Source organism: Pangasianodon hypophthalmus, chromosome 30, assembly GCF_027358585.1.
Source record: "Pangasianodon hypophthalmus isolate fPanHyp1 chromosome 30, fPanHyp1.pri, whole genome shotgun sequence".
Taxonomy (NCBI): domain Eukaryota; kingdom Metazoa; phylum Chordata; class Actinopteri; order Siluriformes; family Pangasiidae; genus Pangasianodon; species Pangasianodon hypophthalmus.
Genome location: NC_069739.1, coordinates 8212537 through 8230506, shown reverse-complemented (window position 1 = coordinate 8230506; position 17970 = coordinate 8212537). Strand labels below are relative to the sequence as shown.

General features: G+C 38.5%; 1 protein-coding gene across 2 annotated transcripts in view; it reads right to left on the bottom strand.

Annotated features, from left to right (window-relative positions):
- The window catches only part of LOC113529075 (capping protein, Arp2/3 and myosin-I linker protein 3), a 66983-nt gene extending 54364 nt beyond the window's left edge, over positions 1–12619 (bottom strand). For both annotated transcript variants that reach the window (XM_034301831.2, XM_034301830.2), the window contains exons 1-2: positions 12373–12619; positions 9902–9996 (exon numbers count right to left, since the gene is read on the bottom strand). In XM_034301831.2, the coding sequence (XP_034157722.2) occupies positions 9902–9996; positions 12373–12430 (153 nt within the window). In that variant the 5' untranslated portion in view covers positions 12431–12619. The remainder of the gene's footprint in view (positions 1–9901; positions 9997–12372) is intronic.
- Between the last annotated feature and the right edge of the window lie 5351 nt (positions 12620–17970).

Genomic DNA, 17970 nt, shown 5'->3' with positions numbered 1-17970 from the left:
TTTATGATAGGGTTAGAATGATTCCCTGTTGATTAGAAAGAAATTACAATACATTTAGGTGCTACAATTGTCTACTGGATCTTATAAGACCTGTTTAATTGCTGTTTTGAAGCCTAGGGACATTTTTAATCCGTAACAAAATAGCACAGGTGACACTGATCCACATGATATGTTTCTGTGTGCCCTGTTTCATCCTTTCCCACTTTATTAGGAACACGTGTACACCTGTATATTTACGCAATTATATTTCCAAACAGCCAGTGTTGCTACAGAGCGATGCATAAACTCATCCAGGTCAGGGTCATGGTCATGAGTTTCCGTTTTTTCTATTTAATGCTCACATCAAACATCAGAATGGAGAAGTGGATCAGAAACAAGATGTGGTCTTGTGTGGCTGTTCTAGACTGGCATCCTCAAGGTTTGGCATGTTCTGTGCATTCTGAGATGCTTTTCTGCTCACAATGGATGTAAAGAGTGTTTTTTCAGCTCAAATCAGTCTGGTCATTCTCCTCTGAGCTCTCTCATCAGCAAGGCGTTTACACCCACAGAACTGCAGTAAATTAAATGGATTAAATTGACTTTATACACAATAACCCATACTGACAATGCAAAAAAACAAAAAACGTTTTAGAAATTTTTACTATTTTATTCTAAAAACTGAAATCTCTTGTTTAGATAAGTATTCAGACCCTTTATTCAGAAATCTCTTGTTTAGATAAGTATTCAGACCCTTTATTCAGAAATCTCTTGTTTAGATAAGTATTCAGACCCTTTATTCAGTACTTCGTAGAAGCACCTTTGGCAGCAATTACCACCAAGTCTTCTTGGATAATTCTTTACGAGATTTCCACACATGGATTTGGGCAGTTTCTCCAATTCTTCTTGGCGGATCCTCTCAAGCTCAATCAGAGTGAAAGCAGAAGGTCTGTGAAATGCCATCTTCAGGTTACTCCTCAAATGGTCTATGGGGTTCCAGTCTGGGCTTTGGCTGGGCCACTCAAAGGACATTCAGAGATTTGTCCCGAGTCACTCCAGCGATGTCTTGGCTGTGTGTATGGTCATTCAGAGTTCAGTCCAGAGTTCAATTTTTGTCTTATTAGACCATAGAGATTTTGTCCTTTGCCTGCCATAAGCCCTTTATTCAGGAGTGGCTTCCATCTAGCCACTCTACCATTAAGGCCCGAATGATGGAGTATTTCTGCAATGATTGTCTTTTCAGCAAGCTTTCCCATCTCTGCGGAGGACTTCTGAAATTCCTTTTGGTTCTTGGTCACCTCCTTGACCAAGGCGCTTGTTGCCAGGTTACTGAGTTTGGTCAGATGCCCAGCTCTAAGAAGAGTCCTGGTAGTTCCAAACTTCTTCCATTTCACAAGGATGGAACCAACTGTGCTTCTGGGAACATTCGAAGCTTTAGAATTCTTTTTAACCCTATGCTGAGATCTATGTCTTGAAAAAATGTTATCTCAGAGGTTTACGGAGGTCTTGGGCTTCATGGCTTGGTTTCTAGTCTGAGATGCACTGTGAATTCACCCGAACTCAATTTGGAGTGTCTTAGCCAGGGGTACGAATACGTATCTAAGAGATTAAGAGATTTCAGTTTTTTATTAAATTTGCAAACATTACTAAAACCTTGTATGCACTTTGTCATTATGGGTTATTTTGTGTAGATTATTGCCCCAAAAGGTCAATTTATTACAATTAAAATTCCATTTATAATTAAATCAATAATACAATAAAGTACTCCATTCCTCATGAAACCCTAGCTTCTGGCCACACCCTCTTCCTTGATCTCCATCAGTCACCGCTTGTTAAAGTTTATCAAATTACTAATCACACTCACCTACTGTAGAGCTGATTAGCTTCTGTATATTTACTCCTTTCAGTAAGTTTCCTTGCCAAGTCTTGTTTGTGTCTCACACCTACATTTCTAAGTCCTTGTCACCTGCCTGTCGTCTTTCGTTTTTCCAGTTTTCGATCTTGGCCTTTATTTGTTCCAGTTGATTCTCCTGACGCTATTGGCTTCTTTATTGATTGTATGGCTTTGACCTTTTTTTTTGCTCCATTTACGATTACTCTTTTGCCTGCCATTTTGGACTGTCTGCTCTTGTTCCAATAAACTCGGTTTATTGAGCTTTAAACTGCAGTCGCGTCCACTAGGTTTGTCAGAGTCTGACGTTCAGAGCGTATGCTGTCTTTCTGCTCTGTTGCTCTAATGTCATATTGCCCAGTGACTCTACAACGGACAGATTTTCTTCCTGCTTTTCTCCATTCTCCATGTCAGAATTTCAATATTCAGCTCCTCCAGGTCGTCTTAAGAAAACCATAGCACGTTACTGCTATTGTGCAAACTTCTTATTTACTAAGATTCCAAATAAAAAGAACTAATCTGTGAGTCCAAGCTTATAAATTGCACATTTACGTGGACAACTGTGTTAATTACATTGTATGCAAAGAAAGTGCAGAATGCCATTTCTGGATTTTGTAGATGCTAACTGTTCTTAAAAACTCTGACAAATCCAGTTTCCAAGACTTCAAGGAAAAATAAAACCATTTAATTCAAAATAATAAGAACATCCTTGAAATGATGATTTTCTATTTTTACATTAAAGTGTTTAAAACATATGGTGAGTGTGCTCTTTATTGCTCCTGGCATAGGAAGTGCAATAATGTGGTGAATATCTAATCTGAAATCCATTTTTACTATAGTAACTGCCGTAATTGCAAATAATCTCATTACCTGGAGATACTAAGCCACTCAAGAAACTTTTCCGAGTTAAGACAAATTTAATACCTGCCCTTTTGTCATATTATTTGCTCCTGAAGTGACTGTCAGGTTCAGTAAATCACACCTTGCTGGTTCTTGCTAAATGAATCCATTTACATATCCTGTATTGTGCACTCTAAGGAAGAACAGCCCCAAATTAGAAAGTATATATCACACAAAATGGACACTGGATTCTGTTTTGCTTATTTATAAGATGTATTCCTTGTTGGATGTTACTTTGTGGGTGTCCTTACAAGAAGAACCCTTCAATATCCGAAAGCGAAGGTCTCAAGTGCCCCTAGCAGACATTACCAACAGCTTCATGAGTGCTGAACAACAGGAAACCTGGCTGTACTAATTTGATTGATTAGAAAGACAAGCCTTGCAATCTATAACATTATTTAATGATCCCTGGCACTTTGTGGAAAAAGCAGCAGCGTCTCTCTGATCCTGCTTCGGTATACACTTTCTACAAGCCCTGCTATCCTGAAACGTGGCATAATACGCTATCTGTATGGTCCTGGAGATCTTTCATACTTAATGATTTGAAACATATCAGCGAATTATATGGCAAACAACAAAAAAAACAGCACTAAAGTTCTGGTCCAATCCAATCTGTATGTATCTGGCTGTTTGTTTCTACTAATGAATCAGATATGAATCATATTAGATGAGTCATTTTAGATAATCTGCTAATGTTGGCTTGGTGTACCTCCCACTATTAACAAACAAAGCGTGCTTTTATTTTCTTTTATTATTTTTTTTGGTCAAACTAATCATTAGGGATACGTTCATTACTAAGGGATAAATCAATGAAATGTGCGACAGAGACTGTAAACCTCATACAGATTCTTCTATTGCAGTAATTGTAGAGGATATGCAGTGGGATAGGATAGGATAGGATAAGAATATTGGCAATATCTATCTATTGTTAAAAACATCTATACAAATAAAACCTGAATTGAATATTTAGATGACTTCCCTGTCCTGGTGCCTGCGAAAACAGAAGCATTTCAAGCCCTGCCACTTATACAATGATCAAATATTTACAGCTTGCAAGCATGCTTTTTCAGGACCATCTGTTTTTTTTTTTTTTTTTTTTCTCTTGGTCGAGTATCAAATATCTCAGGCTTATATAAACAGCGAGCCCAGAATACTCTGTCTTAACAACAACCACAATTCCTCAGAGTGGGTATGACACACTAGATGATTCACCTGCCTTTTTTTAAAATTACCATTTGCCTAATTACTGTGCTTTTTTAAAAACTGAAAAATAACAAAAATACAGCAAGAGCCAGACTAAGTAGAATTTAGGGACATCTTTGAATTGCAGTGCTAATCCTGATGTAAAGGCATGACATACTGTACCAGCATGATTATTACTGTGATAAAGGATTATTAAATTGTGATAAATACCAATAAAGTGTCTAGCGTTTAATATGTCATTGGTCAATGTAGTGCTCTGTGATACAGCGTGAACATTTTGGCACCATCTTTTCATATTATTGTCATATTTCTATTTCTGTAAAGCTGCTTTGTGACGGTTGTTAAAAGTGCTATACAAATAAAATTGAACTGAACTGAATTTACGTCCAGCAATGACCTGTCGATCTAAAAGCCACCAGGCATTACACAAATAAATCATCTAGCCAATATGAATTCTCATTACACAAACCTGATCCTGACTGCAAGCTAGCTAGCTCTTTATTTGTTTTATTTATTTCCAAATTTCCTTATTTATTTTGTTGTAATTTCGCCCATTTTCTTCCCAGTTTGGGGAAATGTACAGCTATGTAAGGCTATCATGTGCTTCCTCAATGACACACGAAGCCAACCGAACTACTTTTCGAGCTCACAGGGCAGCGTATCACACTCAGTGCTATCTACCCTCTTCCACATACCTGAGCTCAGACATACACATGATTGGTTAGTGTCGTTGTGATTGACAGAGGAGAGAGGGTATGTCTTCCCTCCCACTCAGAGAGCACAGCCAATTTTGCTCCCTTGACTCCCAGTCACAGATGGCTATGGCATTTTCAGGATTGATAGATGCTTTCTACACACTGCTGTGAACATTTAGAATAGTCTGCCTCCTGATGTTGTTGGTAATTTACAAGCTTTTTAAACTCGAGCACTTTGCTGCTTGATAAATAAGCATGTTTGACTGAGCTGCTGTGAACCATTTGATTTGCCTCCTCTGGTGGCTCATTCTTGTGAGTCTGATGGACTACAGCCCAACTATATTGTTGGACCATGTGGCAATTGTTCACTTTGCATCTATATATTAAAAAAATAAATAAATAAAATAAAATAAATTGTGATCTCTAATCAGGTATGATTAGACAGCCATGATTTTTTTCTTTATTGCAGAAAACAATCTGGTCAAAAATGCCTGCAGAGTTCAAAACTCTTAGACAACCTACTTTTTTTTATATATATATATTTTTTTTTATAATTTTTGCCTTACATGCCTCTTTTATGTGTACGGCAATATGGTGTCAGTAAGAAGGAAAAAACAGACTATCAAACTTTAAAAAAAATCATGTAGAAGGTGCTAAAATGTTTAAATATTCATAATGAGTATACAATTTCATCACTCCCTGAACATTCCAGAGGATTTTTCCTCCTCTGTGACATCCGTTATGAAATTTGGGGCAGCTTTGATTTTGAAGTTCTTTTAGTTTTAAAATAAATCAGCCACTTTCTCTTTTGAAATGCAGAAATCCTGGACTAGTTGGGGAAGTTTTCATCTCTTAGAGGAGATCAGATCCTGAATCGCACTTTTGCACAGCTCTAAGCATCAATGACACCAAGGATGGCAGACATGTGCAGACATAAAATGTTTCATGTCATGATAAACACCTAGCATGGCTAAATATTTATGGTTTGTTATGAATCTTTGTGCTGAATAATGGTTTTTTAACATATGTCTCAGGCTGTCTTTATACTCAGTTTGTTTCCAGAGTTTAGATACCAGAATATTATTATTATTATTATTATTATTATTGGTTCAATTGGTTTCACATCACGGTTTCTACTTGGTCAGGAAATCGGTGTGCTTTGATGAAACATCTCATTGGTCCTGTATGTCATTTAGGTGCATTGATATTACAGAAAAGATAAAATAACCTAGTTGTTATCTACCAGTTAATACAGTACTTATAGACTCATATATAATATGTCAATACCCATCATTTAGTACGTATATAACATAGAGCTATTTTAGACCCATTTCTATTGTTTATCTGGGGTCAGTTGTTTGGCGTGCACCCGAGTACGGATCGAGTGTTCACACTTCAATTCAAAATGAACTGAACTAAAGAAAATGTTTCATTGATCAGCGCCAAATAAGACAGCTGTGAAAACACACAGTCTCAGAGATTGTTCTGTCCAATAGTTGATTTATGTGCATGCATTATGGAGCTTAGAATGTGACAATGTGAATTTCTTATATTTGAATCCCATATACATGACTTTAAATAATTTTTTAATGTAAAAATTTAGGTTATGTTTTTCATTTTAAATGCAAATCTCAAAAATAAAGATTTTTGTGTAAAATCAGGCCAAAGGTGAAGCATCTGGGATTCCCAGGAAAACAATATTATTAATATTAGATGCTTTCGGAGTCGTCAAGCAAATAATTTTTTTTATGTTCTCCTCGAATAGCTAGTTTTCGTCAGTGAGGTTAAACACTAGATGATTAGTATATGTACAAATGTTAGGTAGCTAAGTTTTAGGAATGTAGCTATTTCAGTAGAACACAAAGGCTTACAGTTCAGATCTCTCGATTTACGTCTACTTAATTCCGTCTCTTCTCTGCGTCTCTTCAATTCGCTTCATGTTGCGTGTCAGGTGACTGAGCAAAAGTGTTTACTTTTCCCTGGGAATCGCGGATGTTTCACCTTTGGCCTGATTTTATCTAAAAATCTGTATTTTTGAGAATTTTTTGAGATTGTAATTTTTGAAATTTGCATTTAGAGTTCTGATTTTTTTTTAATGTCAAGAGTAGTAACAGCATTTCAAGTGTCTACGATAACAATATTTTATGTTTTGCAATCGACTGCATATTATCAGCACGTGCACAGCTGTATGTGTGTCACTGAATCTGCAGTGACTTCTGGGATTGGGGTGCAGGGGAAAGAGGGGAGGAGGCATGCGGGGCGAGGAGAGGAGGGGGTATGAGGGGAGAAATTGATGTCACTGCCAAAACTTAGGCAACACAGCACCGCAGTGGGTAACAGGGGATTTGGATCTAAAAGCATACACATCCCACATGTGCCTACATGCACACACACACACACACACAGACACACACGTACACCTTGGGGTAACGTCACACTGTTATCAAATTACCTTAATATCTCCTTTTTTCTCTTTCTCTAACACATACACACACATGTACACTTTGGGTTAACGTCACATGGTTATCAAACTACCTCAATATCTTCTTTTGTCTCTTCCTCTAACACACACACACACACACACACACGCACAGGGCTGAATTTCACAAAATCGTCTGAACTGAGAGTGAAAAGACTGAGAGTCTTGAAAGGGCCTGCATATCAAAGAACAAATGGCAGATGGACACATACACACTCACACACACTCTTGCATTGCCATGAATCATTTACCAGGCTGGGACAAACCTAACACACACACACACACACACAAACACACACACTATGTACCCAGCTAGGGCAGGAAACTGAGAGTAAGTGAGTATGTGTTGAGAAATTGAAAGAGAGAGATCTAATTATCAGAGCAATTTCACACCACTTCACATGGTGCCATGTTACATGGATCAAAAAAACCCCAAAAAGTCATCTAGAGTTTTAATGAATGCATAACTCTGCTTGGGAACTTTCACTCGATGTGTCCAAAATCTGAAGGAAAAATGTCTCAAACGTAAGGGATAATGGTCAGGTTTTGCTGTTAGTAAGAACTTCTATTCATATTCCCCATGATGTTCAGTGTCATATTAATGAGAAATCCAGTGTAGCAAACATTGGACCATAATGCATTGCAACTATACAACACCATTACAGAGAGTTACAGCAGATACTCGACAAGATGACAACTGCGATGGCGTTTATGACAGCATTAGTATGAAAGTTGAACCTGTGGAAGCTGATCTGTTTGAGCAGAGTGTACAGATGAGGAGGTGATTAAGCTGAACAGACTAAAGGACTAAAGTGTGAATGCATCACACTCTTTAGGTACATTTATGGCATTTGGTAGACACCCTTGACATCCAGAGCATCTTATGTTGATCTCATTTATACAACTGAGTAGTTGAGGGTTAAGGGCCTTGCTCAAGGGCCCAGTAGTGGCAGCATGGCAGTGCTGGGGCTTGAACTCATGACCTTCCAATCAGTAGTCCAACGGCCTAACCACTGAGCTACCACTACCCTGTAGCAATAAAGCAAGGGGCTAAACCCCATTGGCGCCACTATCAGCAGGTAGTCAAACTGAATTGTTGGTAATGTGGGACAGTGAAAATTGCAACAACAACAACAAAAAAATTCTGAATTTCATTACAAAATAAATCTTGGATGCCATAGAAGATTATGTGTTAATTATAAAACTCAATATGCAAGTCATTCAAGGTGGATTTTTCCTTTAACTGGACTAGGAGACACCAGACCAGACTACATCTCACAGGCAGTGGAGTAGCCAGAAATTCATTTTGGGTAAAATCACCACATGATCTGTGCAATTAAATTGAGAAGTGAGATGCACTCATGCAGTTTGGGTGAATGTCAGGCAGCAGTAGGAGCTGAGAGAGTCTGAATTTGTTATTTAATCATCTACGTAACAATCTACTGGGAAACCAATTCTGCCATATTAACGACTGTTTACCTTTTAGGAACATCATTCTAGCATAATTACAGTGCAAAATGTAATGAATGATGGTCTTAAAAAGTACAGGAAAGAGCTTATAAAGCATGTATGAGATCTCTGTGTTGAATATTATCGATCAGGAGAGTTATACAAAAGAATTTCCAAAACATTAGATGTGCCATGGAACACCATGACATCCATCATCAACAAGTGGACAATTTGGGGCACCAGAGTGACATTACCAAGAACAGGATGCCCTTTCAAAAATTGATGAAAGGACAAGAAGAAAATGTATCAGGGAAGCTGCTGAGAGACCTACAGCAACATTAAAGGAGCTGCAGGAATATCTGTCAAGTACTACTCACTCCCTGCATGTGATGACAACAATCTCTCGTATTCTTCACATGTCTGGGCTTTGGGGTAGGGTGTCTATCCAGAAGCTCTTTATCACAAAAAAACATACAATCCCACCTAAATCACCACAAATCATATGCCAAAATGTGTTATAGTGTGATGGAACCAAGAACTTCATTGGGCATTGTTCTAAAAGATATGTTTGGCAGAAAAACAAGACAGTATATCGTCCAAAGAACACCAGATCCACAGTGAAGCATGGTGGTGGCAGCATCATGTTACACGGCTGCTTCTCTTCAGCTAGGACTTGAGCTGTAGTCCTAGCTGAAGCTCTATTTTGGCACAAGAAGTGCAGATCTCTGTCAGAAGAAGAAGACGAAGAAAGATTTCACCTTCCGGCACAAAAATGACCCAAACGAGAAAGCGAAATCTGGATTTTCGAACAAGAAGATCACCGTTTTGGAGTGGCCCAGATCTAAATCCTATCAGAAAACCTGTGGAATGACTTGAAGAGGGCAGGAGATCCCCTCACAATTTGGTAAATGTAGAGTTTTTTTTCAAGGTAGTGTGGAATAAAATTGCCAAATCAAAATTTGCTAAGTTGTTGGACTCTTATCCAAAAAAGACTGAGTGCCTTATTACAAGCAAAAGGTGCTTTAACACTGTATTAGTTAAGGGGTGTGCACAGTTACGCAACCAGGTTATTGTGAGTTTTTCTTTTTCTTTTTTCCCCCCTAATATTTGTTTTTCACTTGAATTATGTTGGTTGCACAGGCAGTCTCAGTGCAGTTGTTTTGTTCTGAGCTCGAGTACAATTGCTATTTTTGCACCTGCCCAAACACAACAACACCAAGGTTTGATTCAGGCAGACTAAATACTGCATGAGGAATTCCTCCCTTTAACGACTGCTATCCAGGAGTAGAACGTGTTTCAGGCACTCACCAGAATCCTGTCTTCCGATTTGCCATTTTTGGTTTCAAGCTTGACACCTCGAGCGAACTTGATCGTAGACTTGTCAACAAACTTCCTGATGCTGTCTGTTAAAGAAAGCAAAACATTACTGCGTGCTCCCTCCATCTGGCAATCAGAGCAACATAAATACACAGAGTCAACCAAGCACATAGAGTAGACATATGCATCAGCAACCCACAGACGCACAACTTCTCATGCCTGGGCCTGTCAGCACATCAATTTCTATAAGAAATATCAACATTGAGAGAAAGCAAAGCAAACATGGATTGTCAACACTACTAGATATCAAGTTGTTTATTTTGTTTAATTAAAAAAGCACGAAACTTTCAGTTCTGTCGTTTGTCCTTTGATCAAATTTGTACTTTGACTGCACAGTGTGTGTTTACTGGAGTGCTTTAAGTTTCTCTTATAAATGCATTTTAGGGAAAAATGATAGATAGAGTAAATAATCCATCTTGGGGCTCCCGATTGGCACAAGAGAAAAACATGTTTTCTCTATCGTCCAGAAATCGCAAGTTTCTTATCCCGACAATGCCACAGTCATTCGTGGCCGGGACCCAAGAGGTGCTGTCTGGGTGGAAGGGATGAATGGCGTCCTCCCTGTCAATCACAGAGACACTAGCCAATCATGGGCGCTTGTAAGCTCATGTATGTAAAAGGGGGCAGATAGCGCTTTCCTCAGAGTGTGTTACACAGCCCTGTGACACAGCAAGAGCAGCAGTTTGAAAAGATGACCTTAACTGGTGGGTGGGAATTAGCCAAGATCTAAAAATAAAATAAAATCTTCTCATTCATTACACATTTGACTGTATTTCACGTACGCTTTCTCAATCACGGCATGCTGATGACGTGTCTGAGACGTGTCAGCGATGCGGGTTGATGAATAACATCCTATCAAATTTTAAGTCATTGTAATCACCTGGCATGACTGTCACTCATAGGCTGCATGAATGTACAGTCTGGGCTAGAAAGAAATCAGCCGCAGCATCTCTTCTTGTTTATACCATCTGCGGTGTGCTTGGGATGGACTCGGTACCCATATGACCCTGACGTCCTCTTAGTAAAGTGTGCAATGTCACAGGTGTAACGGAGAAAACGTGTGATTTTATAACATCTCACGTTTTTTAAAAACAGCACAAAGAGTTTCAAGTAAATATTTGTATTCAGCAGACGTCTTTATCCAGAGTGACTTACATTTAAGCTCATTTATACAACTGAGCAGTTGAGGGTTAATGGTCTCGCTCAGGAGCTCAGCAGTGGCAGCTTGGTAGTGCTGGGATTTGAACTCATGACCTTCTAATCAGTAGCCTACTGTCTTATCCACCGAGCTGCTACTACTACTCTACACATACATACCCTGCCCTGGTATTATGTGATGTTATGTGCAGTTATATGGAAAGAGGGAAAACAGAAGTGCAGAAGTGAAAAGAGTGAGAGACAGGGGATGTCCCGGTGTTAATTATGACACCCTATTAACACTAGGGCTGTTAGGAGTAATTAAGAAATGACAGCACGCGGGCACGTTCACGTGGAATAGTGAAGGAAAGCGCACGTGTGAATTTGCCTTAAGTGTGTATTAACGCGCAGCGAGCCTTCGTGCATCCCCTACACACACACGCGCGCGCAAACAAACAAACACACACACACACACACATACATATACACACACACACACATACGCATGCACACACACGCAAACAAACAAACACACACACACACGCAAACAAACAAACACACACACACACACACACACACACGCATGCACACACACGCAAACAAACAAACACACACACACACGCATGCACACACATGCACACACGCATGCACACACACGCAAACAAACAAACACACACATATACATATACACACAGACGCAAACAAACAAACACACACAAACGCATGCACACACACACACACGCATGCACACACACGCAAACAAACACACACACACACACACACACATACATATACACACGCACGCACACACATATATATATATATATACACATTCACACACACGCACGCGCACACACACATATAGGGAAGCCCGGCCGCGCCTTACTACCGTAGCCCTTCCTTTGCACTTCTGGATAAATAAACGGAGCAGTGGTCCTGCATGCATCACACACACACACACACACACACACACACCGGATCACACAAGCTCTCCCTGTGAAATCATTTGTGCACATCCATGAACTATGCTGAATTAAAGCACAAATCAAATCTGCGCGTGCGTTATTTCCCTCTTTCATCCGTGAATATGTTTTTTTTTTCCCTTCAAGCCCAACATGCGTTCCTGTTAACGCCACTGCGTCTGATCTCACCGTGCTGATGAGCAACATGAACCCTGATGCAGAAGAAGCTAAAGCCCGCGAGGATGTCGGACCCTCTCATCTATTGTTCGGATTTTTTTTTTTCTTTCTTTCTGCTTTCCTCACCTGTAAGGTCTCTGGATAAGCTGGGGAAACACGGAGCAGGGATGTCTTTAGAAGCCATTTCCACCTTCTCTTCCACCTTCTCACCCCGATCAGTGATTAAACGGCGCAGAATTCAGCTCTCAGAGCATTCCGCCAGTACGGCCCTGAGCGCTCCCTCTCCCTGAGTCACTGAGAGAGAGAGAGAGAGGGAGAGAGAGAGAGAGAGAGAGGGAACATGACAGACAGACCATAGACCAAGGATGGACCCAGGGGCGGAACTAATCGCTGACCTGGGGTGGCCTGGGCCACCCCTGAAATATCACTGGCCACCCCTGTGGCCACTCCAGAGCTCAATTTGAAGTGCAATTCAATCAGAATTTTCTTTTCGATTATATTTGTCCCGGTAGAGAAAAAGAACCATGGCTCAAGGATGCACTTGCCATCAAAATAAAAATGCCAATAAAAAAAAATCTAGTAAAATTCATTCCAAGGTCTGCTGAGCTTGGTTTAATCTCCGAGTTAAATTTCTCCCTTTCTTTCTGACTATATGGGTTTTCTTTCGTTCTCTGGATTGGATTCCTCTGACGTAAAAACATGCAGGTAGGTAGATTCGCTGCTCTAAATTTCCCACTGGATGTGAACGTACATGCGTGGTGATAGACAGGCTTCCCATCCAGGATCCAGGAGCGTTCCTGGGATAGGATCCGTTGCAACCTTGGCCAGTGAGGATTAAAAAATATTCATGAGTCGAAACAATATTTAGAAATTTATACACATTGCTGTGGCCGTATTATTATTTCTTCATGGCGAACCAATTAGGACAAGAAGCCATCTCGACCTGTGGCCACACTGATCTACATTAATATTAATATTTCAGAACACAGAGCATCATTGTTCAATCTTTTTAATAAAGCGGTGTGTAAATGTTTGTGTAAGCGAAACTAAAATTTTCCACTGAAGTTTTAGAAACGCTGATTTTTTTCACATTCGTGCGCATGTTGATGAGGGCCAGTCACCCGTAAATTACCAGGTGCGTGCACGGCACAGCTGATTTGCATGAGGTGACTTCAAAACTCCATGAAAGTCGAAGCTCACAGATGCAAAAATAGGCTTGGACGGAGAAGTGAGAGTTATTTTTTAATTTTTTTAAACATTTTTAACAATATTTCTTACCAAAATTCAATAATTTTACCGACATATGTGTGGCAATAATTCTGGAACATATCAAACCAAAATGATGTTAAAAAAAAGCTTACAATAACGTGATTGCATAAATGTTCACACCCCTTTACTAAGACTTTGTTAAAGCACCTTTTGCTTGTAAAACAGCACTCAGAGTTTTTGGATAAGAATCTACCAACTAAGCACATGTTCATTTTGCAATTTGTTTCACTTTTAATGGCAGAAATGCTCCACATTTATCAAATTGTGAGGGGATCTCCTGTGCACAGCCCTCTTCAAGTCATTCCACAGGTTTTCAGTAGGATTTAGATCTTGGATCTGGCTAGGCTGTTCCATAAAGTTGATCTTTTTCTTCTAAATCCAGATTTGGATTTGTGTTTTTGGTCGTTATTGTGCTGAATTTTTTCTTCATTTTCAGCTAACAGAGGCCTGCATGTTTTGTGCCAAAATAGAGCTAGCTATGGTTCCCTTTATCTTGACTAGAGCCCCAGGCCCAGCTGAAGAGAAGCAGGCCCATAGCATGATGCTGCCACCACCATGCTTCACCCTGGGTATGATGTTCTTTGGGTGAAAAACTGTCTTGTTTTTGTGCCAAACATGTTTTTTTTAGAATTATACCCAAAAAGTTTTATCTTGGTCTCTTTAGAACATAACAAATTTTGCCACATGGTTTCGGAAAATGTAGGTGTGCTTGTTTTTTTGGGTTTTTTTTTTGTGAGAAGTGGCTTCTGTCTAGCCACCCTACCCCATAGCCCAGACATGTGAGGAATAAGAGAGATTGTTGTCACATGCAAGGAGTGAGCAGTACTTATTAGATATTCCTGCAGCTCCTTTAATGTTGTTGTTGGTCTCTCAGCAGCCTCCCTGGTAAGTTTTTGTCTTGTCCTTTTGTACATTTTAGAGGGAAGTCCTGTTCTTGGTGATGCCACTGTGGTACCTCATTTTCTCCTCTTGTTGATGATGGTCTTCACAGTGTTCCATGGTACATCTTTGTTTTGGAAATTCTTTTGTAGACCTCTCCTGATCAATATCTTTCGACAATGAGATCCTATACATGATTTGTCAGCTCTTTGTGGACCATAGCTTCAGCAGTTGCATGAAACCACGAAGATGTCAAGAAAGTCCTACAGAAACAGCTGATCTTTATTTAAGGTTAATCAGAATCACTTCACTGATTATAGCTGTATGATAAATAATTTAAACATGAGAATATGATTGGTTCGTTCTGAGCACGGTCACATGACCCATTATTAATGGGTGTGCACACTTGTGCAGCCAGGTTATTGTACGTTTTTTCTTTTCTTTTTTTTCCTAAAACATTTCTATTTGTTTGAATTTTCTGACAGGTGATCTGGCATGATTTGTCTTGGCTACAGAAAAATGTTTGTATGTCAGTAAAGAAAGCAGCAGATTACATAAGAGACACTTTTCAGACAAAAAAAAAACATAATGCATAATTGCAAGTGTGACAGTCAAAGTCTCCAGAAGAACTGTGGCTGGTTCTGCAAGATGCTCAGTAACACTTACAGCTCATTTCCTTATAAAACTGCACACATATTTTTTTTAAAAGCGAAGGATCGTCACACCAAATATTGACTTTTTTTCATTTATTACTGTTTACTGCTCGTTACAGTATTTTTGTAGAAACATGTAGTTTAATTATTTTTGAAGGCATCTTTGCTCTACAGCATGTGTGTGTGTGTGTATATATATATATATATATATATATATATATATATATATATATATATATGGCTATGAAGGATTAGTCCATGCAGTGCAAACACACAGCTTATTTCTGATCACATGTATTACAGACCTGTGCTGCAAATTCAATAAAGTATAAAAACCATATTTATAAAGCCCATCTTTCAAACTCCTGGTTGTGTAAAGAATCATGTCTGGCACCGAAGATTACTTACAGTAACCTGCACCCATATTACTTGTGCGCCACCTGCTGATAGATTTGATTGTATTACATTTATTTCCTTCCAACTGAGTCATTTCCACACACAGTACACATGAGGGTGATGGTGGTGAAGAACATAGTTTGTCTTTTTGGTAGATTTTCATGCTACAGTTGTTGAAGAGACACAAAACCTACAGAGATACAGATTATGGGTCATGTTACCAGTGTGCACTTGTAATCTGTTTGAGAGTCTTTACTACTGGTCATAACTGTAGCTTCACGTATTCTAATAAAACAAGATTATTTTTTTAATTTTAAAAAATTAATGATTGTATTAATTTTTTTTTTGTCTAGAAAGTTTGGGTTGAATATGTTTCTTTAACAATTGATTTTTAAAAATATTCTCAATACCTCAATTATCAAATAATTTACTATTACTAGGTAAAACAGAAGGAAACAGATGATAATTAATGGTAAGATCTCTGTTCTGTTTATTGTGATGTTTACTGTGATGAAAAAATAAAGAACATGCTCCAATGTTGCAGACTGTATTGACTTTTTATGATTAATTTATCTTAAATTTTTTTTTGTTTGTTTTAACATATGGGAAAGTCTGCTCATGTAGTTGTGTTATCACAATAATAATAATAATAAAAAAAAAACAATAAATAAGCATTAAAACAAGATTACCGAATAAGAACAATAGCTATACGACAGCACTGATGAATTCTCAAAACTGTTGATTAATTTTCTATGACAGCAGCTCTAAATCACAGATTTATATTAACTCGCTTGGTCTAATATGTTAACGTTTCTATAGAAACAACTAATTCAGTGGGATCTGTATAGCAGACATGGGATGTAATCGAAGCATAATAAAACATGGATTAAAAAAATATGTTGTTCATTAAAATATAAAATGTGTAATTGTTGATATGGTGAAGCTTTCAGTAAGAAAACCCTTGATCTTAGATTTTTGGAAGGAGTCTCCAGTCAGAGTAAAGCTATTCCTTTACGTTTCCTGCTATGGGAAAGTCTAAGGAGTTGCATTTTTTTTTCTATCAGGCCACATCGCACTATCTTGTCATTGATTTCTTTTATAGAAAAGCATGCCTCATCCTGTTTCATTCCTTACTTAATGACTTAATCTATTTCAGGTGGTTCTGGGCAGGCTAAATTTACCTTTATCAGCATTTTTTGCGTTTATTATTATTTTTATTTAGCCCTTATCCAGAGTGCCTTACCAATGTGCTTTGTATTCCCCATTAAAAAACACATCATGCTCCTAATTGACGTGATGAAATCTGAGGTGAACATGTTTACAGAGGGATTATTAAATTAAATGGCACAGTCAAAGGTTTGAAAATGAAAGCTGTGTGAGACAAAGAAGGTAGAGACTCTTCTGTAAATCAGTTTTGTAACGTGATCCACATAACAAACGGAGTGCAGAAAGGTCTGCCGAATAGGAATAGGTTTAGCTCAGAAAGGAAAATAAAATGAAAGGGAACATGGTCATAAAGCTCCTAATATTAACTCCCTGACATGATTTTTTCATCTCCATACGTCTTTTAGAATTATAGTCAAAAAGTTTTGTCATCTACAGAATGTTTTCTCTTTAGACCATAACACATTTTGCCACATGGTTTCAGAAAATTTTAGTGTGTGTTTTTTAATGGGGGTGTGACATGAAGAATAAGAGAGATTGTTGTCACATGTAAGGCGCGAGCAGTACTCACTAGATATTCCTACATGTTTGCTTTTCTGATTTGTCCACCAACTTGCGACCTGACTGGTTAGGAGGTAAAAAAAACCCAAAACATTTGACCTCAGGAGATCACAGTTTCGAATAACGACGATGCCACAGGAACCGAGAGAGCAAGGATGGAAGGATGGCATACTCTCTCCTCTGTCAGTCAAGTGACACTGGCCAATCATGGGCACCTGTCAGCTCATGTATGTGGAAGGGGGCGGATAGCGCTTTCCTCTGAGTGTGTTACGTTGCCTGTGACGCAGAACAAGCAGCAGTTCAAAAAACAAGCCAGGAGAGAGAGATATGCATATGTCTTAGCAATAAGATTTACAAACCTAGGCAAATTTTAGGCAGATTATACAATTTCTTTGTTAAATAACAGCTCATTTTAAAGCAATTTATTATTACGATTAGATTATGTGGAGCCATACAAGCCCCTGTAAATTAGCTGTTACTATAGAAACGATAACAGTTTGATTTAACCCTTGCTTCATTTCCGCCTGAAGAATGCGATGCAGCGGCGCTTTAGTCCTTTAGTCAGTTGCGGGCGAAACCAGAGTGCACGAATGTACGGTGGGGAAAAAAAGCTGCTGGTCATCTGTTTTAGTTCAGATTATTACACACTTATTTGCATGCAAACTTATTATTAATTATTATATGTAACACTTTTTTTCTAGTATAGAAAGTTTATATTGAATATGTTTCTTTAACAATTGGTTTTTAATAATATACTCAATATCTCAATTATCAAACAAATTACTATTACTAGGTAAAAAAG